The 26,422-nt window shown below is 36.1% G+C and overlaps 2 protein-coding genes and 1 long non-coding RNA gene across 4 annotated transcripts; all 3 read right to left on the bottom strand.

Annotated features, from left to right (window-relative positions):
- Nucleotides 1-657: 657 nt before the first annotated feature.
- LOC135683968 (uncharacterized) lies at nucleotides 658-18,947 on the bottom strand. Of its 2 annotated transcripts, none has more exons than XM_065199385.2 (20): nucleotides 17,081-18,947; nucleotides 16,341-16,389; nucleotides 14,391-14,686; nucleotides 13,114-13,256; nucleotides 12,567-12,684; nucleotides 11,792-11,954; nucleotides 10,697-10,864; nucleotides 10,396-10,601; nucleotides 9,649-9,864; nucleotides 9,109-9,212; nucleotides 8,477-8,570; nucleotides 7,873-8,043; nucleotides 7,580-7,622; nucleotides 7,030-7,090; nucleotides 6,097-6,234; nucleotides 4,919-5,054; nucleotides 4,202-4,342; nucleotides 3,554-3,627; nucleotides 2,735-2,930; nucleotides 658-933 (listed from the first exon to the last, which is right to left on the bottom strand). In XM_065199385.2, the coding sequence occupies exons 1-20, from the start codon at nucleotides 17,828-17,830 to the stop codon at nucleotides 799-801; spliced, it is 3,402 nt and encodes a 1,133-aa protein (XP_065055457.2). In that variant the 5' UTR covers nucleotides 17,831-18,947; the 3' UTR covers nucleotides 658-798. The 2 variants fall into 2 exon arrangements, with proteins under 2 accessions (XP_065055457.2, XP_065055458.2); XM_065199386.2 differs by having other exon boundaries at nucleotides 12,567-12,669.
- Nucleotides 11,281-11,782, bottom strand: LOC148959933 (uncharacterized). Its single transcript, XR_016143896.1, has 2 exons — nucleotides 11,610-11,782; nucleotides 11,281-11,539 (listed from the first exon to the last, which is right to left on the bottom strand). It is a non-coding gene; the product is annotated as an uncharacterized LOC148959933 (long non-coding RNA).
- A 339-nt stretch (nucleotides 18,948-19,286) lies between the features above and the next one.
- LOC135683973 (bleomycin hydrolase) lies at nucleotides 19,287-26,389 on the bottom strand. The gene is made up of 8 exons (XM_065199392.2): nucleotides 26,195-26,389; nucleotides 25,579-25,959; nucleotides 23,926-24,018; nucleotides 22,407-22,562; nucleotides 21,464-21,622; nucleotides 21,014-21,081; nucleotides 20,117-20,234; nucleotides 19,287-19,648 (listed from the first exon to the last, which is right to left on the bottom strand). The coding sequence occupies exons 1-8, from the start codon at nucleotides 26,357-26,359 to the stop codon at nucleotides 19,400-19,402; spliced, it is 1,389 nt and encodes a 462-aa protein (XP_065055464.2). The 5' UTR covers nucleotides 26,360-26,389; the 3' UTR covers nucleotides 19,287-19,399.
- Between the last annotated feature and the right edge of the window lie 33 nt (nucleotides 26,390-26,422).

Here is a 26,422-nt window from a genome sequence, read left to right as displayed (position 1 = left end):
ACAAAAACATACCGTAGAAACAGAATCATTTGCAAAATCTAAAAACAAATAAAACTGTAAAAATTACATCAGTAAAAATTTGAAAGTCGTTGGACACAAATCATTAAAAAAATTCGATCAATGTTTACCTAAGAAGAAACCATGTCCGTTAGAAACGCCATCAATTGGGAAATTCAGACAGAAAAAAAAATCTTATAAGTTATCACACTAGAGTTTCTTCCACTCTCTGCTTGGTAATCCTTGTTCCATATGGGACCTTTGCTGACTTTTCTCCGCAGATAATCTTTTCGTACAAAATTTGCTACAGGGCTGTCGCACAACTGATTAATGAATTTTTGATTCGGACATTTATTGAAGATTCTTATCAAACCGGCCAAACTTTATATAAAACTTGTACTTTGAATTTCTGAGTATTCTAAGCAGAGTCCAGAACAGTTGTTAACCTTCCTCCAGACAAAAACATCCCAGAAGGCAAACCTCCCTCACAAAACAATAGAAAGTGGGCGTGGCTTAGGTGTGTCATAGGAGCTTCTATTATTTTTCGTGGACCTTCCTCCGGTCAGTGGCCGTGCGACCGTAATGTTTTCCTGATTCTGATTCTAAGGTTGATTATTGGTGCAGCCAACTCGGGCAGAGAGAACAGAAAGAAGAAAACAATTCAGCTAAAATCTAAAAATCATATACAATTAATGCTGAGTAAATATTCAAATCATTTAACATTGTAATAAAAGTAATTTAACACTCTAAATACACCAATTTGATACAGCCTGCTAATAAAACAATAAATATTCATTGACGTCACGAAGATTGTCCGGTATCCATGATGATATTCCCAGATTGGTCCTTTACGCGTATTCTCCCGGAAGAATACCGGGTCTCTTGCCTGCCATCTTGGTAAACTGTTTTCATCGTACCATCAGGATATTCTCGCCGCTGCAAAGAATAACAGGTCATTATAAAGATAACTAAGTGTAAAATGCGAAATGTGAAATGAATGTCATGTACGTTGTCAGATTTCATGAACATCAGACGTAATGAGTCGAAAAAACATCAAACGTAATGCAAAGAGTATAGCTCAAAAAGATGTAGCCGGAAAGCAAAAAAAACTATAACTCCTACAGGTAAGAGTTCATACAGAGTAGTCCAACCATAGAGTGCAACTCACGTGTCTCAGATCATAGAAAGGCCTTTCAGAACACAGATATGAGCGAATGTCAAATCTACTTGTGATAAAAGCTTGACTAAAAAAAGCCTGGCGAAGACTGATTTTCCTTTATGGAGAACAAGAATTAAAGTGCTGAGGGCATTCCCGTCTTCCGTTATGTAAAAGGAGAAAGGATATACTTTCTGATTTAAAGATCTGCAAATCAAATTCTCCCCGAAATATTACACATGGTAATATCCTTAGCATGGCAACTCTAGCAATTTTATCGGTTTTAAACTGGGTTTGGGGCACAAACTTGTTCAAACAAACCAGGAACAATTCCTGTTTATTCAGCGAGAAGGACCCTGTTTACACGAGAGAAGTTGGAACCGTTCCATTTGGGACCTGCAATCCGTTCTCTTTTTGCTCTGCTACAGAAGTAGTTCCATTTGGAACAGTTCCGCTTGGCTCCTGTGTTAACGGGCAGAAACGCTTGGAACCGAGCCAAATGAGAACGCTTAGGAAACGGGGCTATTATGCACTGGTATCGAGGCTAATAGAATATGGTCTCCTTGTTTCTTTATCAGTTTCAGTTTAGACCAAAACATTTGTAGGTTTATTGTTGCTTGTTACGCGCCAAAAAGAAGAAAATCAATGTCTGGTTTGATAGTTCACAATGGATCGAATAAAGAAAACCTCTGCCAAACATTTTGCCAAGTCTTTGTACTTTGTGCGAACAGTTTCCCCATCCTATCCTGCTGCAAATTTGACTGTCTTGTAGTCCAAGACGACTTTCAACAGAAACCAACTGCGCATGTTACTCCTCCCTTGTAACAATGCTGGGGCCCTGGAGCGGAGCCGTTTGGAAACGTCCTAAGGTTCTCGTGTAAACGCAAGCATGAAATATTTGGAACCGTTCCATTTTCTCTCGTGTAAAGAGGGTCTTATTCTCTGTAGAGTGTCGGGCGAAAAGTGCTAAATTATGAAGAATTTGCTCTGTTTCATGTCATCATCAAATTTTGCAATACTAAAACCTTGTTATATTTCACAGTGAGTCTCAATCTGGTAGTTGCATTCAAATGAGATGATAATATACAAGTTTTAGTTGACGGCATTCATTACAGCATAGATCCTTAAATTTACTATTAAAAGTTTCCATGTCTCTCTTCCCTGGTTTAACTAGAGGTAACTTGAGGTCAAATTTGAAACAACACACCCCAGGTCCCGAGGACGTCTCGAGAGGACAGGTGGAACTTTTTGAGAGAATCTTCCTACTATATTGGTCTATATTGTTTCTTTTTCAAATCAAATCAAGTTAAAGTATGATAACATATACATAAAGAGATTACCATACTCATTCTAAATCTTAACCAATAACAATAATTGCTAATAGAAAAACAGGAATGCGATGAATTGCTTTGTTGAATTTAATTGTTTTGTGGTCCTTTTGAATTGTTAACGCAGCGGGCAGCAGTAAGACAGGGTTAGAGTGGCACCACCAAGTAGTTTATTCAGGACGCCCTAAAAATATTTTGATAAAAAACATCTTGAAAAAAAATCATTTCCTGGTCGAAAATGAATTAGACCAACCTTGAAACTTTCAGTGTGAATTTCCCGCTGTCCATTTGGAAATGAAATAGTTCTTTCACCATTAACGTCAACATTTTGAATAGTTCCATCCGAAAAAACAGTCTCTTCGGCTCCATTTGTAAAAATGCATTTGGCGGTTTGATCGTTAAAAGTGATAACTTTTCTTCCATCTGTGAAATGTTTCTCCGATTGACCGCTTGGGGGAGATATTACAAAACGATTACAACATGATTACGAAATGTTGCTGAATATACTAATTTGGCAAACGAGAACATTTAGCAATTTAAACTGAAATTCATATCGAAGCATTGTAGTATTTCACTGAAATTTTTTTAAAAATCTGTTTCAAAACAAAATTCAGATTTTGTAGACAGAAAAGTGCATTTCAAATGGACTTTTTAACAGCGTGAGAAGTTATAGGTCCCTTTTGGTTAAAAACAAAAAACTATTTGAAAATGCCATTCACCCTTTCTGGCAATTTCCCCCAATATGTGGCTACAAATTTCCGATAGACAATTTTCATTATAAGACGTTTTAAAATTGTGTCCTTTTTGAACGAGAAGCACTTTAGGAAAAATTCACAATGCTTTTTCTTTCTCGCATAGTCTTGAAACATTAAATTTCTTGACTGTTAAAGCCCTGTTAAAGCCAAACTAATGGACTGTGCCGAACGCAACAGAAAGTATCATTTTCCCGCAAGGCAATACAGAACTGCAAAAGAACAAGACAAAATCCTCAAGAGTGGCGATTCGATGCAAAACTAAGCGAAAAATAAAACACAAACGTACGGATACAAAATTAAAGAAAAAGCTAGCTTACTTTGAAAATTCAAACACTTCTGTTCCATCTTTGTACGAGGTATGAGTGGTTTTTGATTCGGCGTAGAAATAGATCTTAAATCAAAACAAAAAAGTGGCAATTTAAAATGATTTGATCACATGACGGAACTTCGTTGAATGGTTTATTATAACAATAGGTCTGCAGCACGTTCAGAATATTAGAGAGAATATACTTAAACATTCACAAATTAATGAAAGATAAATTTCCTTTTACCTGATGAAGATTTATGCTAAATAGGTCACAAAATTTGTCAACTTTCATGTACAAAGTCGTATTTAGTTATATAAAATTGAGTTTTCAATAAAGGATAGGCCGGAAGAAAGTTTGATGTGCATTTAATGCTTCCCGAAACGCTAATTATACAAATTTGACCTTCGTGCAACTTCCATGATGGAAGGATCCATGGGCTGGCCGTTTTCCCTTTCTCAACCATGTCCCACTTGTTGCTCTGTGTTTTGTGTTGTCTTTAATCTCCACCAAGATACAAAATCAACTTAAATCCCATATTGCGGCAAAATCTCAGGATTTTAAAAACTACAACAGTAAATCATGGCCGCCAGTTACTTTCCAGAGAGGTTTCAAGCAATAAACCTGAACGTGAAGGAAAAAGAAAAAAGTTTTTCTCACAGTTCTGCCATCAGGGAACATCTGCTTCACGTCACCATTGAAAAAGGAAACAACTACGTTTTGAGTAACAAGGTCAATTGTTTTCTTGGTTCCGTTGGGGAATTCGATTTCTCTTGAACCATCACTAAGAACTCGCTCAACCTGCAAAAGAAGTCCCAATTGTTTAAAGAAATATGTTAGTTGGCAAAATTTACCATAAATACCTAATTTCTGCATTTCTGGACAGATTTATATTTGAATGTAGCCATATAGTTTTGCCAAATTTACAGCCAAATTTACAGAAAGTGGATTAGGCACCGAGACGTCAAACTGTTTTCTTCTTCTTCCCTCCGAAAATGTTGCCACATCTATAGCTTAAACTTAATCGTAAAATTTTATTTCATTATCATCGCAAAAACTGCACTGAGCAACTTCGCGCAAAAGCTAAATAATATGCATGTGCATATGTCAAACGAATTGGATTGTTTGGTGAAATGTTTGGCAAGGTGGAAAGACGAATAAAACATTTTACCGAACACTGAGAACATTTGACAAGTTCGGAGAAGTTTTTGAACTCCATTAAACAATGTCTAGAAATATCAAACAAGAACTTGTTCGCCGAGCAAAGTTGTCAAACGCATTAAACTTTATAAGAGCACAAGTTTCGAAGATTCTTTTTGTCATAAGGTCACAATTTGTTGAAAAACGGAAATGCTGACACGTAATGTTATGACATACCTTTCCGTCATGATGCTTGATCTGGGAATCATTTTGCTTCGATATTTCGCTGCTTGTGAATTGTCTTTCAGGGGTAAGAGATAAACGATTTTTGAAATCGTCGTGAATCAGTTTGGGTAAAGTTTTCTCCGAAAACCTTTCAAAAGAAAACAAAATACTTACCAACTGCAATTAAAGATCATGCAGAATATTTAAGAGATGTAAGAGATTTACAATTTACAATTAAAGTTAGTAACACAAAGATATTTATTTAAAATAACACTAGAATTGTGGTAGTGTTTATCCACTAGCTGTTTATCCAAAAACACTTGAGATCGTCATCCATCAGCAAAATACTTTCACAAGACGTAATTTCCCCACGTTGGGCGCCATTTGTTGTGTACTACTAGATTGCACACGCAGATGTTTCATAACGGCATAAGAGAGACACTCAATTTACTTCGAGAAAAATACTGGATACTGCGGGGGAGAGAAAAGGTGAAAAATATCGTTCATCATTGCGTACTTTGTAAGAAAATCGAAGGTTTATCGTACAAGCCTGTATTCAGTACAAATCTGAACACACAAGACACAAGACAAGATAATCAACAGTAAAATAACTAAGAACGACGTTTCATATAGAGCAGGAGTCTGTTTTTAAGAGATCTAGGGGTTTGTTATGGCTTGAAAGATTTTATACCCAAAAATATGAAGCTAAAATGTCTATTGCATAAGACCATGTTTTGGAGGCTATGATAATCTTGATTGCATATACATTACGAAGCTTCGAAAAGAGCTTCTTTCGACGTGTTTATTTGCAAGGAACCAAAAAGACTTAGATAGATTGTTTAGAATTTCATTCAGTCGAGGACCCAAGCGAGCAAAAGATGTGAGAACATTTGCACTTCTACCTAAAAATTAGAAACAAGTGTACATTGCTTAGACCCCGTCCTGTTCTATACACCAAATAGTCCGACTGGGCCTATATATATTTCCTGACTTTGAGTATACGATCAATATTTTGACGTTTTAAACTCTGAAGAGTGTTCTGTGTTAAACTCTGAATCCCAACTAGAAACAGCGATCTTAAGATGACCTTATACCGAAGTATGCACTTCTGAATTTCATTCGGTTAGATGTCACTAGGAAGAAAATTGCTATGCATGTGTATTCATAACAAGTAAATAAGGTGTTTATACTTTGCAGCATCTGGGTGCATATAAGGCGAAATATCTTTTCTTGGAATTCCTTCTACTTTGCGATTAGGTTGGCCACTTTCACTTCCGCTTCCGGGACTTCCATTTCTCTTTAATATAGATTTGACTTTTCTTGGAACACTAAAAATGCAAAAAGTTTGATTAGCTGATGATTGCTAACATTCATTGTTTATTTGAGAGGTTAATAAAAGAAAGGGAGTTAAAATCGAGCGCTGTATTATAATTAGACAAGCATCGAAACAAAAATACAAAAGAAAATACTATTGACAACGATATGGTAAGAGGAGCGAAAATGACAAAGAACAAAAAAAAGATAAAGAGGAATGATCTGATGCGAAAAGATGAAGTAGAAATTAAACCATTTGTAATACGGATTACAGGGCTTTATTAGAGTGCTACACAGTGGCATACATTGGATTGTTCCATGTCGTTATTTGCTGTTCTTAATTAAAGTTCTTGGTCACTAGACTATGAGAATAGAACGAATGCCTTATTAAACCCGCTTTCCACTGTACCATTATCGAAATAAAGGCACCCAACGCGAAGAACTTTTCGTTGCAATCACGAAAAATACAATTGTTAACAGGAAGACATCTTAATTAATCGCGACTAATCGCTATGTTTGTTTCGCTTTCCTTAATCGCGATAATGATGTAGATTCCACCGACTACACTTGTCCCAGAGGCTCTCAAGCAAATGCTATTTAGCATGTCAAAATCGATCGATCAAGACAGGGTAACCGATTAACCTTAAGCCCATTGGTATAGGGGTCCATTAATCTAGTTTTTTCTATAATAAAAAATGCCCTGTTAGGCGACTTAGATACTGCCAATTGCGATGTCAATTGTCGTCACTTGCGAGTAAAACAGATGCTGTCAGTAGCGATGGAGAAGCATGACGATCCGACATACATACTTTTGCTGCAATGGTTTTGTATTGACGTGTGTTTCTTGCTTAATCATCTCCTTTTTGGGCTCTACAAAACAAAAAGTTGTAATTTTCAAACTTAAGCCAATAGAATCTATATGGCTTACCATATTAGTGTGGTTAAAATAAACTTTAAAAAACAAAGCAGATAAAAAGAGCTTAAAGATCGAGTGTGATGCTGAAAGCTGCAGATAGTGGCCGGGATGTTATGGTAATAACTCCCATGAAGGCTATGATTTATGGAAAATGGACCATCAACTATTTGTCTTCACTAGTCCTCACCTTAAAGACAAAAACTCAGGCACAGATTTAGCAGACTTACACAACGTGGTGGCTATTAAGAACTACCTCTCTACCAATATTTAGCCCACGTCGTAGACCCCCCTTCCAAAGGGAGGGTCTACGGTGTAGACTACCAATATTGGGCTAAAAGATTAACGGATTCATACATATGAAACCACAGAACGACAGCATCAAATATAATGCACGTGTTTTTTTCAAACTTCAATCTGTGCGAGATAAAAAAATCGACACGAACCTTCAGGGGGCTTTAAAGGAGCATCTTCTCTCAAAGAATCTTTCTGTAAAGAAGTAACAAAAGATTGAAAATATGATAAATACATGAAAGAAGGTGTGAGGATAGTTCGAGTCCAAAACTGCATATCCCTCTTAAAGATCACCTTAGCAGGATATGATAGCATTTTAATCAGTTAAAAAGAAGATCATATACAGAGCACAAATGATTCATCTAAATGTGCTGAATTCACCAACATACAGAAACTAATAGAAAAAGACAATCCAAAGGTTAGAAAAGCTGCAAAATTTTCATACATGCTGATCTTCTTTAAACCATCTTTGCAAACGCTCTTGCTCCAAAAGAGCTAGATTTTCCTTCAGCTCAAAATTCTGATTTTCTAATTCTTGAATCCTGTTTCGAAATCTATTTGCAGCTGCATTCCATTTATTTTCACGGCGTTTTATGTCTTCTTGAATCTCAGCCAGCTAGATTTTGCGGAAGAAGTATCTCTTTAGAATGAAAATCTTAGATTTTTACCACTGATTACTACCTAATGATCATATCATTGATTAAGATTAAAAAAGGAAGCGAAAACGCTAAAAGTACTACAGACAGAGTTGTACTATAACTTCTGTACAGCGTTTAATTCTAAAAAATTGGAATGATACCATCCCTTTCTAACAAGTGCAAGAAACCAAGATAGCTTATATCCTTGCAAGTTGAAATTCTAAAGCTTAGGGATACCGAAAGCCTAGCTTTTAATATGGGCACAAATTCTCGTTGACAAAGGCAATGAAGAAATACAAAAATCGTTCAAGAGCACACGAGGACAGTGCCCAAACAGAGACAAGGACTTACATCACTGCTAAGACTACACATTGAAATACAGTGCTTTAAAATATGTAGAATAAAGATAACCTGCAATTTCAATGCTTCTATTTCATCCCGTTCTTTCTTGCTGGGTGCAGATCGAACTGACTTCTGATATTTTTCAAACAACTTTTTCTCACGCCTGCAGGAAATAAAGAGCTTTCATAATTTTGCAAAAAATCGTGAAAAATTGCCCAATAGCCTGGTCCAAGAAATTTCTTGATTTAACTCGGTTTCTAAGTCAAAATCAAATAAAAATTGACTAGGCCTGACTGGGACACTTTGATGGAATATTTGCTAGTTTTGAAAAGCAAAGATTAAAGAAAGCAAAACGTTAACAACTGAGCATTATGGACAGGGCCATCGCTACGGGGGTGGGTGGGGGATGGCACCCCCTTGGAAAAAATTCATTTTAAAAGTGAAGAGTTTTTTACCATCTAGAGGGGTTACGTTGGCAAATTTTCAGATTCATCGACAAATAAAGTATGTTTCACCAACTTTGTCGGTAAATGGGATTGGAACGCCCTACCCCCTCCCTAGGGCACAATAGCTAACGACGGCCCTGGTTGTAGAAAACTGATAGTAAATTCTGCAAATTTAAAACACAGCCATTCACTAAAGGTATACATTAAAAGGAAAACCTACTCAAGTTTCTTACATAATCACGAATTTCAACTTACTTCAGTTTTTGAATTTCTTCTGTTCTAAATCTTTCAATTCGTTCGAGCTCGTCTGACCTTTTTTTCTTAAACTCCTCGACTTCTTCTTGCAAGTTTTTCAGTTCCTTTTTAAAGAATGGTACTATAATTTCACACCTAAGCATAGTTCTTGTCAAAAAAGGACGGTCTGTGACAATCAAGACTTAACTTAATTAACGCAATAAGCAAGATAGAAGTAAGAAATACAAAAATACCGCAAAGCATTGTTGCCAGGCTTGTTTAATTATTACCTCACCCAGGGAATCACCACATTGAAAAAATTAGGTTTGGAGTCAATAATTTAAAATTGAGCTCCATGTACGATAAAAAGTAAGATTTCAGTTTTAAATTAGATTAGAGTCTTTAAACATTAGCATCAGTAAAAATATTAAAGTCTGCTGGAGATACAAGCAGCAAATAAACATGCTGTGGATATGCACATATCTTACTTGTATGTTTTCATTGCAAAAAATACATTTTTTGTAACACTCAGAGCCCCCTCAACTGTCCTGTTGCACCCACCTTTTCTCTATCAATACGAAGCTTTTCCAGCTGAAGATTTTCGCTTTTGAATCGTGAAATTTCTGTATCTAACTCTGAGAGTTTCGTCTTCAGAAGATCATGCTGTGTCAGAGGTGGGCTGTTTTCCTTTTCATTGAGCACCTGTGTGTTGCCTCTCTCTGAGAGTCCTCTCCTTGCACTGGCCTCTTTTGCTGGCATTTTCATTTGTTTCGATGCCTGAAATGCTCAACAATTATAGTTAGAGGTGTACCACGATCCTCCTGACTTGTAAGGCATATGGCCAAATCTAGCCACATAAATATAGAAATACTTACTTTCAATTGAAAGTACTTACTCAATACTCTTGGATTCTGCCAACCAAACGATAAAAAAAGGTGGAAGGGGTGCCGTACAAATCAAAGGAAAACTTACATAAAAATGATTAAATTATGTATGAAACCACTCATTAATTAAGCTCTCTACTGGAAAATTCCCATAAGAAAGCCCCCTATTGAAAAACAATCATAAGGTTAGCTCTCACCATAAAGTAAGCTTCTCATACCAAAAGACCACTCTAAAAATTAAGTTTTTGCTTAAAATTACTAAATTGGTCCATCAAGTTCCATTGATATCGGAGAACATGAGATTTTCTAACTGTGTTGATTTCATATGTAACGACCATTTATAAATTCAAAATAAACTTTACAAATTCGAAATAATCTATACAAAAATAAAAATAAACTAAACAATATACAAAATAAATTATACCTCGCTTTCTTTCAGCTGCGGAAAGAATGCCTTCATAAGTTTTGATGTCGGAGGGGAAGAATGCAAATTCTGGAACATATCTTTCTCCTGCTCGATAATAGTCACGTCCTCTGTTAATGTTGAGTTTTCTTCATCAGCGTGGTCAGTGTTTTGATCTGTCCACTCCGTATCGTCACCAAATCCATCCTTCATGACATCATTTTCATCTGTAAAAAACATTTTCACTTTTCAAAATCATGACACAAATTAAAGTAGAACTACAATTTCAGAATCTCCCCAGATTGAAACAAGCACAACAAACCTTCAAAATACGACTCGTTATTTGGTACTACTGTTCTGGTATTGGCGTCTCCGCCAAATGACGAATAACTGTCACTATCTGCAGTGTCATTCGCGTCCTCTTCGGAAATGTCGGTGAAAGATGCACTTCTCTGAGGCTGTACGGTTTTCTCCTTTCTAGATGCTAGAACTAAAGGACAGGGATATTCAAAGTGTTTATATAGATTTTGTTATTTATCATATGTTTAAAAAAATGGAGTTTCTATTTCTAGCAGCTTCTTTGTGTACAAAGCGGACACAGTAAGAGTTTGCGTGTAAGAAGCCACTTTTTTCAGAGTTTGGCAAGACAGGTTTTTGTATCATGGGGTACCTATTGACAGTTAAATGGGTTCTTAGTTAGATTTTTAATTCCTACAGAGTATATATATTGTTTTTGATTATCAGAAAATGGTATCAAATCTGGTATGTCCTTCATTCTGAATATTTATTAGTGTACCAGCATTGCCAAAAGCCCTCCACAATTGATTAATTATACAGTATTGTATGTAAAATAGTAGCAATATTTTTTAATTTAACATACATTGTGCATCTTGAGTTTCACTTTAACAATTCAATTTGTTGTCAACATTTTGGATTTTTATAGAAACAGTATATAAATCAAAAAGCTGAACCAAACATATAAGAACTGATTGGAAGTTGTTTGGCCACACAGGTTCTTATATTTTGGCGTATTAAAAAAACAAATTTCTGTCAGAAGATCCTTAAATCCTTAGGTTCTTACACGCGGGTTTTTACTACAGTTGCCTGATGATGACTGGGAATTGAGATCGTCCTGTGCTATACACCAAAGCGTGCACAGCTCTACCTCTAAAGCAGGATGATGACTGCGAATTGAGATCGTCCTGTGCTATACACCAAAGCGTGCACAGCTCTACCTCTACAGCAGGGAGCGCTTTCTAATTAACCAGTAAACAGTAATCTTGATTATGATGCGAGTTGTGAATAAAGAACTAAACCTATCGACGGTCACTGACAACACGATCCTCTTGTATTGTCGTGTTATCTTGTAAGAACAAAACACATCGCGTTTTCTAATAAAATACATAGTAACGCCTACCATGATGGTCTGTTCCTTTGTGAACAGGGCTGGAAGTGATATTTTTGGCACTAGCCGACTTCTGCGAGACGCGACGAAGCATTGATGATGCGTTAGAAGAAAGGGACGTGTCCAGTGCCACTTGTTCAAGCAGTTCGAACTCTGCTAACTCTTCTTCTGCAATCTGAACAAAACAGCAATGGTGTGAACAGTAACAGTAAAAGTGATAAGAAAGGGAATGCTAATTACATACAAGTGATAGATAAGCAACAAGATTGCAAAGGAAATGAGCGATTTATAGCTTTTTTATTAGCTTCCATTGATCAAATGATAATAATCGATAATATTTTCGTCCCATGAGAAGGCTTCTATTTAATGGACTATGCTATCGTGAAATTGGGTAGTTATATTAAGTTATCCTGTTTCTCGTAATTATGTACCTATACGCCTCTACTGAAGTCTTCTTTAACGTCTGTAATCCTAGTAATATATCCACTTATTATTTCGTACATGGAGATAAAGATCTTTAAAAAGTATGTCCACTTGCAACAAAATGCTATTAAAACGGTCACACGAAATTGCCTCTACAGGAGGACCTGGGTCCAGGCTATACCACTCTGGCAGCAATAATATTAAATGGGTGAATAGAAAAGCATAGTAAACTTTAGTATGATCTAGGTACCGCATTTTTTCAAAGTCTTCAAGTTCAAAGATTGCAGGATGAGAACTGAAACAGCACAAGCCATGTTGGTTGTAAAATCGTTATTTCTACGTCATCAGTTTAAACAATGCCTACCATTTCTTCGGCGTCTTTAGCTTCTATCAACTTCTGAAACGAAGCTTCAATACTTGAATCGATTGTTTTCACGTCCTGCGTTTGCGGTCTTGCAAAAGCCTTTCTGCAAAAGGAAAAACTGTAATGCAAACAAAGAATACATTTTAAGAAGCAGCGCAATTATGGGGAAGCTACATGTCATTAACAAACTTCAATGAGTTACAAGGTGAATTTAAACTATAAAATAAGTGTGTTTTATCAAGCAGTCACAGAGAAGATGTACAAGTTTTCTAGCCTACAGTATCTATGCTTTCATACAAAAAGTAATATGAAATTAAAAGGAATTTAAAGCTTCAATTGTACTACACATTGCTAATCTGGTAACAATTAATGTGGTTTTTAAAACCTAAGGGTATATTTTTATATAAAGAGTGTTAATTTTCTGAAGTTGGCCAAATAACTGTTTTCACAACTATAGAGGATAGCCGGTATCATTAATTAATCAGCAAAAAACCAAAAACTGTTGGCAGAGATGGTACCCATCATTTATAAAAAAGGTTTCCCTCACTTTGAATCTAAAGGTCCATTTGATTTTCCAGTATGAAAAGCATTGGAAGTAATCATCCTTTCCTTAGCTCTACCCTGAACTCGACTCTCTGGTGACACTGCTTGAATCTCTTTTTCATTTGTTTCCTCTTGTAAATCTGTATACTGGAAAAGTAGAATATTCAATCTGATTTACAATATGGTAATTAGGTAAGGTGCTTTTTATATGTAAAACCCAAGTCTTTATGTTCGAGAAATCAAGATCTTACTTAAAAGATCGAGATAAAATACCGTAATGCCTCGAATAAGCACCCGGGCGCTTATTTAATTTTTGAGGCTCCAGGGTGGGCGCTTATTCGTGGGAGGCGCTTATTTAAAAAGTAGATTTGGGTGCAAAATGTGTTGTTTGTTAATCTTTCTTGTTGAATTGCCTTCCAATAATGGTTTCGTTGAAAATTTGAGGGGAGCGCTTATTCAACAACTTATTAATGGGTGCTTATTCAAGGGGGGCTCTAATTTGAGGGGGGCGCTTGTTTGAGGCATTACGGTATGTGTTGAATATTGAGCCAAGATGTCATGAAAAGTAGAATTTAGATTCAAGTAATTAAGATAAAGATCTGAGAAACTGCAGTATAATGCTCATCAGAATGCTGAAGTTGCTGCTGGTTCAGGTTTATAAAATTCTAAATCTGCAATGTCAAAACAAAAAGGCGCAGACTTGCAGGGTATTTGTGGTAGGATGATGAGCCAGGGACATCTTTCAAATTCTGAAACCTTGCTTATAAACATAAACCCCCTGGAAAGGCAACACTCATTCTGATGCAAATTTGACAAAACACATTCTGATGCAAAAACATTGCTTTATTTTTTATTTAAGATCAATTGTAAAAGAACTTAGGTAAAATATTTGCTAAAAGTTAGTTGCAAAGCCTGCTAATTGGCAGGTACAGGTCTTAATTTATAGGAATAATGGGAATTTTATCAGACTCTAGAAGCAAGCAGTATGGTAAAAATAATCTGAAAAAAGACAGCCAAGGAGGAATAGATTGATTGAATGCAATCAACATTAGAAAATTTAGTGTTTATTCTTCAACCATCTCGCACCTGATCCACGCTGCATATAAGCAAAATCTAGAAGTTGCTTCTTAGACAAGGAAAACATTGCAACATGACTTCAAAGAAAGCTACCAAAGAATCTAAAGTTGTTTGCTAACCAGTAATACCTGAAGGCAAAGTATCTTAAAACTAAATTTTCCCTCTTTCACATTTGGTACTTTAAACAAATATAATCTATTTCACCTCCTTCTCTGATGATAATGTTGATTTCTGAGTAACAGCTCGTTTATCCTGTTTGAGTTTCAGTGCTGACTTTGGTACAGTAGCTGTTTTCTTGCCTTTTTCAACAAGTGGATACTGGTTTCCAAGTGAAGTGATTGTCTTAAATCTTGCTGTGCCTTCACCTTTCTTTAAAAAAGTTTTTTTACTTCCATGACTGGGCAAAATCAAATTTTCCTGCGGCTTGGCCTTGAACTTCTCATTTTCAGCCTTCAGTTGTCTGTCTATCAAATCTTCAAACGTTATTGCATCATCAGTACCTGTATAAAATAAAATACATTTAAATATGATCCGTGAACATCACATTCCAAACCACAAAAGGTCATTATCAAACCTTAAAAAAATTGAAGGTACGGTGCTTGCCTGATCTCCTAGCTTGATCCCAGAAACACTGGGTGACTGGATAGAATTTCAAAAAAGAGGTTTTTTCTTCTCACTAGCAAAGTCTTTTCAATCAAGAGTGTTTGTACAAAGTTGGCTACAAAAATTGCCATGTTGTATCTAGGCATTGTACTATCAGGCTATGTTTACAATATTTAATTTTAGGTTTGGTCTATTTTTTTCAACCAATTTTTAAAATGCATCCTAAATTTGAAATGTAGGCTCATTGCAGGGGCGGCGTGGGGTGGTATTAAAGGTATTAGTCTAATACCATTTTATTTTCAAAGGAAGGCGACTTTGGGTCTCTGAGATTGCAGGAAATTTATTTTGCTTTTTGTACGCTGCCACTTTTTCACAACAATTTTATCGATGCGACCAGCTCTATTCATATAGCCAAGCAATATTCGCTTTTCTGTTCGTTGAATGAAAGCTTTCCTAATCCTCATTGAAATCTTTGAAAAGTGTAATCAATGCCGTAATCAGCAGCCCTGGCCATGGTATTAGCCTCCAAAAACTAATACACTGCCCCAAAATTTCTTTTGTCTGTTGTGGTCTGCATGACGTGAATTTCTCTTGTTGAGCCATGGTCGAAGAATGGGTGAACAGCAGTAAGGTATTAGTTTTTCATTTCTAATACTACGACAGCCACTGTCAGTGGAAGGGACGGTGGAAAGAGCCCCAGCTCTATTCTAAGGCCTCAGCTTATAGAAAAAATATTTCTGGAAATTAACTTTATGAATTTACAAAATGTAGCTGTACTTTTGCTAGCAATGCCTTTGGATGGATAATTTGATTGACAAAATTTAGACACTGAATATAAAGAGCAACAGTCATGAAATAATTTGTTTAAGCTAAAGGCAGTTGTAAAAGTTGTTTTGTATGAACTGTATGTTTTGTAAAACTTCGATTCTATATGATTGTAGAGTCATAGGCAACATTCTCACATTATTTCTCTCGGTTTCTCAAATCAAATGATACATCTTACGTTTTTTTGCTGCATTACTCTAAAGTAAATCGCTCGCTTTATCGTAATAGAATCTCATTCCCGGGCCAAAAGCCTCATGGTATTAGAATTAATGGGCTAATACCTTGGGGCTCCATTACTGGGCAGCAAACCGCTGTATCAAAACACGATTTCGCTCGAGTAATTTGCCGCAGCCATAATTCATTTGTATTTCGTAGGACCGATCCTTCACCCAAAACTAGTAGGATGAACTACATTTCCACAGGGTCATCAGTGTCTGGGGGGAGACAACGGGGGCCAGTGCCTTCAAATAATTTTGTAAGATATGGTATTGCCAAAAGCTATTTTAAACCATCATATCGAAAAGGTCATTTTGCCCACCTTCTTAAATAAGAACATATAAGCTCCACCCCTGTTAAATAGTTTCAGGACCTTGCAGGGGGACCTTCTTATGTCTTAATTTCGGAGGCTAATACCAATACTTTTCTACTCCCAGCTGCCCCTGGCTCATTGTATTCTGATATATACTATATTTTTCTGGAAATGAGTATTTGATTGGCAATACAAACCTAGTTTTGATTGAATTGGTTGCTCTTCAAAAGGAATCCTCCTAGAGTCCTACAAAATAAAAAATAAAAATGTGATCCATTTTATTGTTTGCTACCTGGCTTCCAAAAATTGTTCCAAGACACTGAAAAGCTATGCTTATCAAGCAGTGTACTGGTGCTTCCTCTCATCGTGACCACACATTGTGATCTGAAATCATCTAGAGCTTGTGACTTTCCTCAATTTGAGAAAAGGTTTGGTTATGCAGGGACTGAAACCACAAACTCTTGGGTCTGTAGTCAGCAACCCCAACCACTGAGCCATTATCACACCTGATGGTGAGTAGATGCCAAGGTAATGAGAACACAAGGCAAGACAAAAAATAGTTTTTGCTTAATTCAAGAAGCATTGGTTTGGAATATTGGTGATTTAGTTCATCTTTGATACTGTCTTCAAAAAGTAGGCAAAAATTGACTTATTTCAGGTACATGATTATTATGTACATGATTATTAGCAGTATTTTGTAAACCGCTTATTATTTTCAGTGATATTTGTATTATTTTAAAATGGTTAACATAACCTTTTTATCGATCATTGTGTTAGACTAAGTAGATTATAGCATGCTCTGTGTATAGGAGTTGTTCAAGGCAAAAGGACAACACCACCCAGAAAGGTCTCTGAAATTAACATACATGGTTCCTATCCTTAGAACTCACCTTGTTAAGCCAATATTGAGAAAATGAGGTTTTCATAAACAACTCACAATATTTTGATGGGGATATTCAAGATCTTCTTGGCTTTCATCTGTATAGACATCAACTTCAGCACTTTTTTCTGAAAAATTATCTTCTGAATAACTTATTGGATAAAATCCATCCATTTCATTTTGTTCATCTTCCTGTCCTGATTCAATATCTGAAGATAGCAAGTCTTGGCAAAAAGATTGGTCAATTTTAGGTTTGAAAATTGCAGTCTTTAGCAAGCTTGTCTCTAGGTTATCTTGAAAATAGTTAGCACCAATATCATCCTCATTGTCATTTTCATCATTAAAATTATCATCAACAACAACATCAACACGATTATCATCTTCATTGTTTTCCTCATTCCTACTCTTATCATCATCACAATCGTTGTAACCCATTGATTTTGTACTTATGCTGTGGTTAGTAGAATTTGCATCGTTTAGATTTTCATTTTCAGGTCCGAGCTGATTCATAGCAAGTAACAGAGCTTGCTGCAATGAATTTGAAGTCATTCTTTGGAGGAATCTTGAATCGTTTAGATTAGAATTTCCCTTCAGTTCAACTGACGAAAGTTCTTCATAACTCTGACTTCTGTTCGGATCATCCCCAGTATTATCATCATCGTCTTGTACATAGCTATTATCAACTGAATTTGCTGTTCTCTGAAAAATGGCGGCATCTTCCTGGGTCTTTTTTCTAAACTCATCCTGCTGTTGCATTTGCCACTGCCGAAGCAACTTGAACTTTTCGCGTAGGCTCGACTGTGCCATGACTATGCCTTGGACATCTATTACGTCAAAGAAACATATCTACGAACATAGGCATTTCTTTACAACTACAAAAGAGCACATTCCAGTTTAGGTTGACGCGATTTAGGTTGACACTCTGTTACCCTCTTCTATTGAGTTATGAGAGGTTTCTGTGACATACATTGACTGAATGAAGAGAGAGATCAGAACTTATGTTATTTGTCAGATTTAATCATAGGATACCAAGTCGACCATTTCGACCTCTTCGTTGAGTCTTGCACTATTTCCCGCCATAATTGAAAGTCGAGAAGAAGTTTACCGTGAAGCATTCTGGGTGATAAATTCAAAACGAGACAAGGTGTATCATTTTCTCGTGAAATATGACAATCATCTTTGTTTGCAGCTGCGACAAAAATATTCTTTTCCAAAATTCCCTAGTGTAAAAATTTAAATATAAGACTTCAAATGTTAAGAATTAATGGCAGCATAGTATTGGAATTCGCCACAGCGTCAAGAAACTACAGTACTTAAAGTCGACCCTGGTTTCCTCACAGTCTCTGAATGGTAAATGTAATGTAAAAGTTCTAGGGTCATAGAAAAAAACCTTTTTTTGTCAAAAATATTTTTATTCATCATAGGTACTTAATGTTTGATAAAAGGTTTATTATAACACACAATGATTGAAATGTACCTTATTACTTCTATTTGATGCCTGATATAAAAAATACCAAATTTTATATGAAGCTGGCATAGAAAGGGATTATCTTTTATTTGAAAACCTTGTATAAAAACCTCTACAAATTATAGACATTGTTGTACAACACTTTTTGCTTTTGTCTGTTACCTAAAATGTTTATATTTTTGATATCCTTAAGATTCACTTTTTGTACTTTTTGGCTTGCAACCAAACAGCTCATATCGGAGTACTTGATCGAAAGCACAATATTTCTAATAAGAAACACACGCTGATTTGAAGTTGATCTTATTTAATAAGAAACGCATCAGATCTGAAACTGAAAAATTTGTTTCCTACATGATGGACAATACTTATTTCTTGCAATAGTGCAACACAATCTCAAAACTTCACAATGCAACAAAGATAGCTTGAAGCGGAAGGAGTGCAAATTTTTGTCATTAAATGCTTACAATATGAAATTTTTTTGTAAAAACTGCTCTGAATTGCAACAAAAACAGAATCATGATTCTTATGAAATTAATGTGACATTAGGAAAATCTTTTACTCGTGCATAGAAAGTAAAACTTATTTAGAAAACAAACGCCTGCTAGTATCAGTCTGCATAGACAATTTTTTCCTCGTTTGCATACATATTGCAGGATGTGATACATCTGCTATGAAAAGCATGATTTTCAACAGATACCTAGTAACATCAGTAATAACATATCTTTTTGAACTGCTCGGTAATTCGGAATGTTGCTTCTCTCGGAATCAGAATACTGTTTTCATAACATCTAACCATTCGGGTAAATTTCATTGATTCATATAGTTTTCTACTGTTAAAAAAATATGATATCAAAGCAAATTTAATTTCAAGAAGTTCAACAGCGAAAAAAATTGATGTATGATTAAGTTTAGGCCAAGGATCCCATCGGATCCCAAGCTGGCAGTACTATAGGATCTTGCTTAAGTAGTTCGATGACGTCATCTGAAAGATACTTTTTGTCTACGACCACTTCTAGCAAATGCTCATCAAACCATTCATCCGTCATTACGTAATAGCCTTTGTTTCCAGACTCCTCTCCCCACGAGTTTTCCACTCTCCACCTTGAGACTTTGCATGGTGCTTCACTTATCTCTTCTTTTCTCTCCTCTGATTCCTCCTACAGCATGGAAAGAAGAATTATAACCAAAATCAGAAAACTTTATGAAATGTTTCATTTTAGAGGCCATTTGAAATTGGTGCAACAGGCATGGAACGGTGCCACAGTCATTGGCATAGCGAATACAAACTGCTTGGGGGGAATTCAGACAGAATTGCCATAATGGGTGATATAATTTGCCTGGTAAGGGGGAGGAGGGAGCTGCAGCTCTCCTACGCCTATGGCAACGGCTTAGACTGAGGCGGAAATGCCAATCACAATTTTATTGGACCATTTCTCTAATTCATCAAATCCGATGGAAAATGTAAAAGGTAAGGGTGTGCTAGAATCATTTCACTTCAGAACCACTTTGAAGCTTATTTTTACATTCAACCGAAAAAAATCTGGGAACAGGTCATGTCCTTGACTTTACACTGACACCGCTCTAGTACAAAACTATCGATGCTTCCAAATGAGTACGCCACGAACCTCTATATGCACACCACTAAACACCATAGCATGCGTCATCATGGTTGCACCAGCGAGAAGTCTTTCTCCTTTGCTAAGACCGAGCATTGAGAAGCCGAACACCAAATCGTGATCATGCCTGGAATCATATTATTATATATTTAATATTGAAACAAGACGCCGAGTCAACATAAACGGAGTCAAAAAGTAAGTACGTAAACTTTGCAAGTAACCTTACAACATAAAATGGGAGATTGCAAAGTTAACATCCCTTAGATTTTTCAGCAGGAGCGGTATTTGAAAGACGTTAATAAATACATAAACAAAAGCTGTTCAAGACTTTTTATAAATAATGCAATAGAAGTAGGGTAGCTCACAACAGTAAGGGGGAGTGTTCATCTACTCAAAGCTATTTTTTCCTTCTTACCAATCAAACATATTACGTTGTTTAGGTCTTTTCTTGCTGATAAATAGCTTGGTATGCAGGAAGCACAGAACAGGAACATGAGTCTATACTGCCAATCAATCAAAGAAAAATCCAGCAAAAACCAAAGCCGTTACACAGGTTTCGGAAAAGTGCTTTTTCTTTTAAGAAACACAGTTAATGCGAATAATAATTACTTCATCTATGTGTCATTGGCTTTGGTTTGTGTCATTGCCCTTCTTAACTCTTTTCTTCTCCTGGTATTATTTTCAATGTATCGCCAATACAATTCGTCATTGCATTACTTTTTCCACTGTTACTGGTACGATAGATTAAAGTGCCTGCTCAGTCCTTTAGAATATTGGTTAGGTTCGGGGGTAGACTGGCTTCCCATTAAAGGAACCACAACTACAATTTAGTGTTCATTTGACAGGGAGCTCAATCAAAGGTCTTTTTAACTGGAAGTAGATTTCAAAAACACATAAGGCTCTTACACACTCAAATCCATTGCACCTTTTTTGTTTACAAGGTTCTTGCCAACATCACAACCAAACCAAACAGGCTAAAACACATCAAATTTCATAAAAGTCTTTGATAGCACTATCAATATTTTGCAAAAATTGAATATAACATCAAGTTTAAATCGATAGTTTGCTTGACCTGGCTTGTTAGGTAAGCGCCTGACCGCTTGTCTCGTTCAAAAGGGTTTATAACAGTTATTGAAAGAAACGAGAAACCGTGGCAGCAGAAATGCTGGGCAAAAGTTGAGATGCGAGACTACCAAATTCAAGGTACTTGCTATGTACGCTGCAAAGCGCAGTTGGTAGATAGGAGCCTCGAAGCTACAGCAAAACCCGACAAGACGCTTTTTCACCTCATTTGTATATTGTAGAAACGTAATTCATTTATCAATAACATATCTATAGAAAAGGTATTTGACATACCTCGTCGTTTTTCAATGATCGTATAGCAGCAGTTCGCAGTACCTCTATAGGCTGGTTTATATACACGACCGGTCTGCCAGCAACCATGTTATTGAGGTAATCTACAGTGTAAACTTTACCAAATTGATGTTCTGGCCTTGGATCGTTTACAAGACAAATCTGAACAAAACGAATGATGTTAACTTCAATATGGAAACAAAACACAAAATCCTGAAGCTTCTATTTATCATTTATAAATATTGGAAATATTGATGCTACGCAAAGCATGCCGGATATGCATTAGCCTTGAGAATCTCCTGCATCGTTGGACTATTGCACTTACAGTGGGTTATTATTTAATTATGTTAGGAAAAGGATCCCAGAAATTTTGACTCAAAGCAGCTCAGTGTTAAAAACATTCCAGATACATGCCTGTGGAATCCCTATAGCGCCCCAATGCCCCCAGTCTGTCTCATGTCACTGTACACCACTGAATTCTAATTTTCTGTGTGCATGATATATTTCCCCCTACGTAATAAAAATTTTCGCTTCCATTCATCTGATGCCCTTTGACATCCTCGATAGAACCACATCATCTATTTGTGAAACGATTGCAAGGTGAAACGTTGTTCTTTAACTTGCATGTTGTTCAAAATCATCTTAATTCGAACACCAAATTCGAAACTGTTTCCTAAGAAAAACAACCACGAATAATAAACCACATCTGAATAGCACCGCAGCCCAATTTTTCCATCAGGTATCGACATTTAAATGTTTTGAGAAATAGAATTGTAGACAGAGCCCAGACAACAAGGGGGTGATTATGCAAAAATCTATTAAAAAAGAAAACAAAACTCAACGCTCAAACTACGCCATGTTTCGTTTAAAACTTTAGAGTATCCTCAGGAGAGAAGATGAACACTTTTTCGGACACTGTCGCAATGAAAAGAAGCAAAAGCTTTACCTTATCCTCAAGATTGAAAACTGGCTTGATGTGCTTATGATAAAAGGTGTAGGGAGATATGTCCTTGAGGCAGTGGTATTTTTTGTCTTTGTCGTAATATTCCCAAGTGAAAGTAGTCGGTGGCAGTCCAAGACAAATTGCAGATGCTCTGTATATCTACGTGAAAAAGTAGGAACATAAAAAAGTCTTCAGATGAAACAGTGTTTAGAATATGAGAATCAAGAAAACACAAAGCAACACGCTATTTACTCTGACGTGCCTATATATTATCATATAATTGAATTATTTTAAAAAAATTTTCCTGGTACAATTTACTTACATTGATCGTTATTTATTCATCATATTGTACCGCACGCATTTTAGTATATTTATTGTGCCTATATAAAAACAACATAAACGTGTCTATGAGGCTTAGGGACGGGTCCAGGATGCTGCAGCTGCTGTTTTGGGCAAATAAAATGAGGGAAATTTTTTCTGCTTTGGCAAAGACAAAATGAATAATTGGCGCACATTCGGCGTAAAGCTTAGCCCTCAAACCCCTTCCCTCTAAAATTTACTTAATCTTCATACAAAAATCATCTTGCTATTGATAATTAGCATGTTGAGCACAACAAAAAGACCCTTGTATACATGGAATGACACCTAGATAACATGGAATATAACCTAGGCGTGATAAGGGCAAAAACTTTAAAACTGCGGGTTTTTTTATCGAAATGTATCTTGTCAAGCAAAGGGGGCAATCAAACAACAACAATTTTGTTGACAATCATAAACTGATGTAAAAGTGAGACACAAATATACAAGCGTATGCTTAGCATTATTCTTATAATTATTTAAAATTGGATGATTCTAGGCCTGAATATTCTAATAAAAATTATTCTGTAAAAAATACTTGATAGCCTATTCAACACAAAGTGTTGTTAAGAATTTTTCAACCAGTTGCGTTTTAAATGTTGCATTTGCATTTGTGAAAGGCCAAAAAATTACACACAGAAACAGGGCACCCAAATAGCTTTAAGATTAAGGGGCAGTTCACTCTTGTAAAAAGCCTACAAGATTTTCAAGAAAAAAATAATTTCAAGAGATTTTCAGATGAAACAATAGTATTCCCACATAAGATGTATGATATTTTCATGGAGTGATTTGCCCCTCGGATGTGGCAAAGGTAACATAAAAGCAAACATTATTTGCATATCGGAAAACTACTATAATGGACCCATGCTTGCACATGGCACATGGAATGCTTTTTTGAAGAGTTTTATTAGCAATGTATATGAAACAAGAGTTTCCCTGGGTCAAAGGCTTACTTTTAATTGTTATATTTGGCTTTATCTATTTCATGCTGTTGATAAAAAATTTGGAAATGGCTTTATGAGTTGAGATTGACCCATTTGAGCTTCATTCATTGCCATATTATTTGCAAGGAAATTGAAATGTAAATAATGATGTGCATAGAGCTGAAAATTTTTGCTTTCATTAAATGCTCAAAATCCTTCTACAGACAATAAAAAAAGCCCACCTCCTGCATCATGGAATCAATTTTCCCATCAATGTACACATCTGATTTTCCTGCCACTACCATCTCTTTCAATCTGTAGCAAAACTCTCTTAACTAAAAAAGGAAAATGTGATTCAAAAATAATTGATTATAGTGCTTCAATAAATATCTTGTCTGAACATGAGTAGTGCTACTGGCTATATACATCAACTCAGTTGACAATTTGGGTTATGTATTTCAATAGAAGGGTACAGCCTTGGCCAAACATAGCCACTGTACTTCTTAACAGGAAACCACTAAAAAGAAAACCACTCTGAAGAAAGCCACTTTATAGGAAGCCACCTTACAGGAACTAAGACAGGAAACTTTACACAAAATAGGAAACATTACAAGAAGCAATTTAACAGAAAGCATCCTTTCAGGAGGTGACTTAGCAGGAAGCCACTTTATTTACAGGAAACACTTTTACAAGAAGCACCTTTACAAGAAGCAATCAAAGAGAAAGCCACCTAACAGGAAGAAACAACACAGCAAGCCAATTTACCAGTGGCACAGCATCAAGGTATGCTAGTAATGTGCATCAAGGTATGCTAGTAACTAGAGGGACTGGCACTCAAGTAGGGATGGTATGGGGGTCTGCCTTTTCAGGGTACCCATTCACCTTGAAAAAGTTTATCAAATATTCATATATTTGGCAACATTAAATTGTTATAAAGGATCCAGGATTGTTTCTTATTTCTGAGATTGAACTCTAATATGATGCTTTCTATAACACAGTTATTAAGTTCTTAAATAATCTAGGCTGAAAAGCTTGCATATGCTTGCAGCTATGCTAGACTTATTGGGCTCGCACCTCAGACCTTTTTGACATGAATATCAATGAAGTCATGCATATTATACTATAGTTACATATGTAATATAGGCATCATTCTCGCAGCTCAAATGCTTCTGCTCACAGGTAACAGCTGATAATGTGCCTTTGGTTGCAATCAGACTTCCGTTGGCAAAATCATAAGTTAAAAACACATCCTGAGCTGCAGTACAAGTAGATTATGCTTACCACCAATAACTTATCGCAGGGACTCATAGCACAATTTACAACGCTTAGCAGTTTCTAACAGCAAGGTGGAAAAAACACAAATTGAGGCCCAAACCCCCCAAACCCCCAAACCCTTCTCTTGCCCTTAGCCTTGGCTCTAGGTATTAAACAAATGTATATATTTCATCTATTTGATAACATACATAACATGATGACTCAGTCAGACTGTTAAACAAATATCTTCATTATTATTAAATTTATTTAGGATTGTGATGTAGGTGTTCATTTTTGAAATGGTAGAAATTCCTGTATCTTAAAAACAGATGTCCTTGAAAAGCTGTAGCTTTCAGGGGTTAACCCCTGGTCTCCAACAGGGGTGTTGTCTGTTGACCAGCCCCAACACAGCATAACCACTTCAACACATCACACTAGGCCACTGCAATTTACAAGAAGTTGCATTCAATGAATCCACGAAAAAGGAAGCAACTTTAAAACAAGCTGCCATATCATTTAGGCATTCATTTAGAGATATGACATATATTGCCTTGTGATTATTTTTAAATCATTTTATGGAGCAACTCCACTTTGCTTAGAGCAAGGCTTTAATAAATGCCAACAAAGGTCTATGTTCTTACCTTGTTATTCAACATTGAAACAAAGGCTCTACTGTTTGTTGAACTGTATGCATCTGAAAAACACCCCTTTGGCATAATTCCATACTTCTCAACAAGGTTTACCAACATACTCCACTGTCCGCCATCTTCAAGAGGATTTGATAATAAAAACATCAAGAGTCTGCCATCAAGCTCTTCACCCACTTTAGCAAGGTCTGCATATGTCTTGAGCAGAAAATGAGACCTCTCAATCTTGTCAAAGAAGAAAAGATGTGTTTGGCTAAACTCCAGCTCTTCAACATTGAAGATACATTGACTTTGTTGTCTGATAACATTTAGCAAAGCAAATATCCAGCATCTACCAGATGATTTTTGATTTGTCACTGGCTTCACCTCAGGCACCTGTGAAAATTAAAAGCTCTTCAAAGATTGGAATTAAGAAGGAACTTTTGGCGGATATAAAATTAGCTGACATAGAACTTGCTTACTAGTGCTAATTTGGATGGGAACTGTTATTCAATCTATGTATTCAAAAGGAGATAAATATAATATAAAATTCTTATATATGTATCACTTGATATCATATACTATTGTATAATAGTAAGATGCTACGATGACAATGCCGACTTTGACCAACCTTGTGATTGAATATATGACTAACACGCTCGTTGTTTTTCCGACAATGCAATATTTCTTCAGGACCATATTTCACACAGGAATTGAGTGCAAGGTGGTTTTTCTTATCTTCAAGAAAGTGAGCGCGTAAATTGTCAAGAGTTTTGACAGGTAAGCCCGCTGCCATCTTTGTTGTCACCTCAGAAAAAGACAAGTCTCGATATCAAAACGAGACTTAACATAAGAAAAT

This window comes from Rhopilema esculentum, chromosome 7 (assembly GCF_057945365.1).
Source record: "Rhopilema esculentum isolate cy_ngs chromosome 7, ASM5794536v1, whole genome shotgun sequence".
Lineage (NCBI taxonomy): Eukaryota > Metazoa > Cnidaria > Scyphozoa > Rhizostomeae > Rhizostomatidae > Rhopilema > Rhopilema esculentum.
Note: the sequence above shows the minus strand (reverse complement) of the source record. Positions and strands in the feature narration are given on the sequence as shown.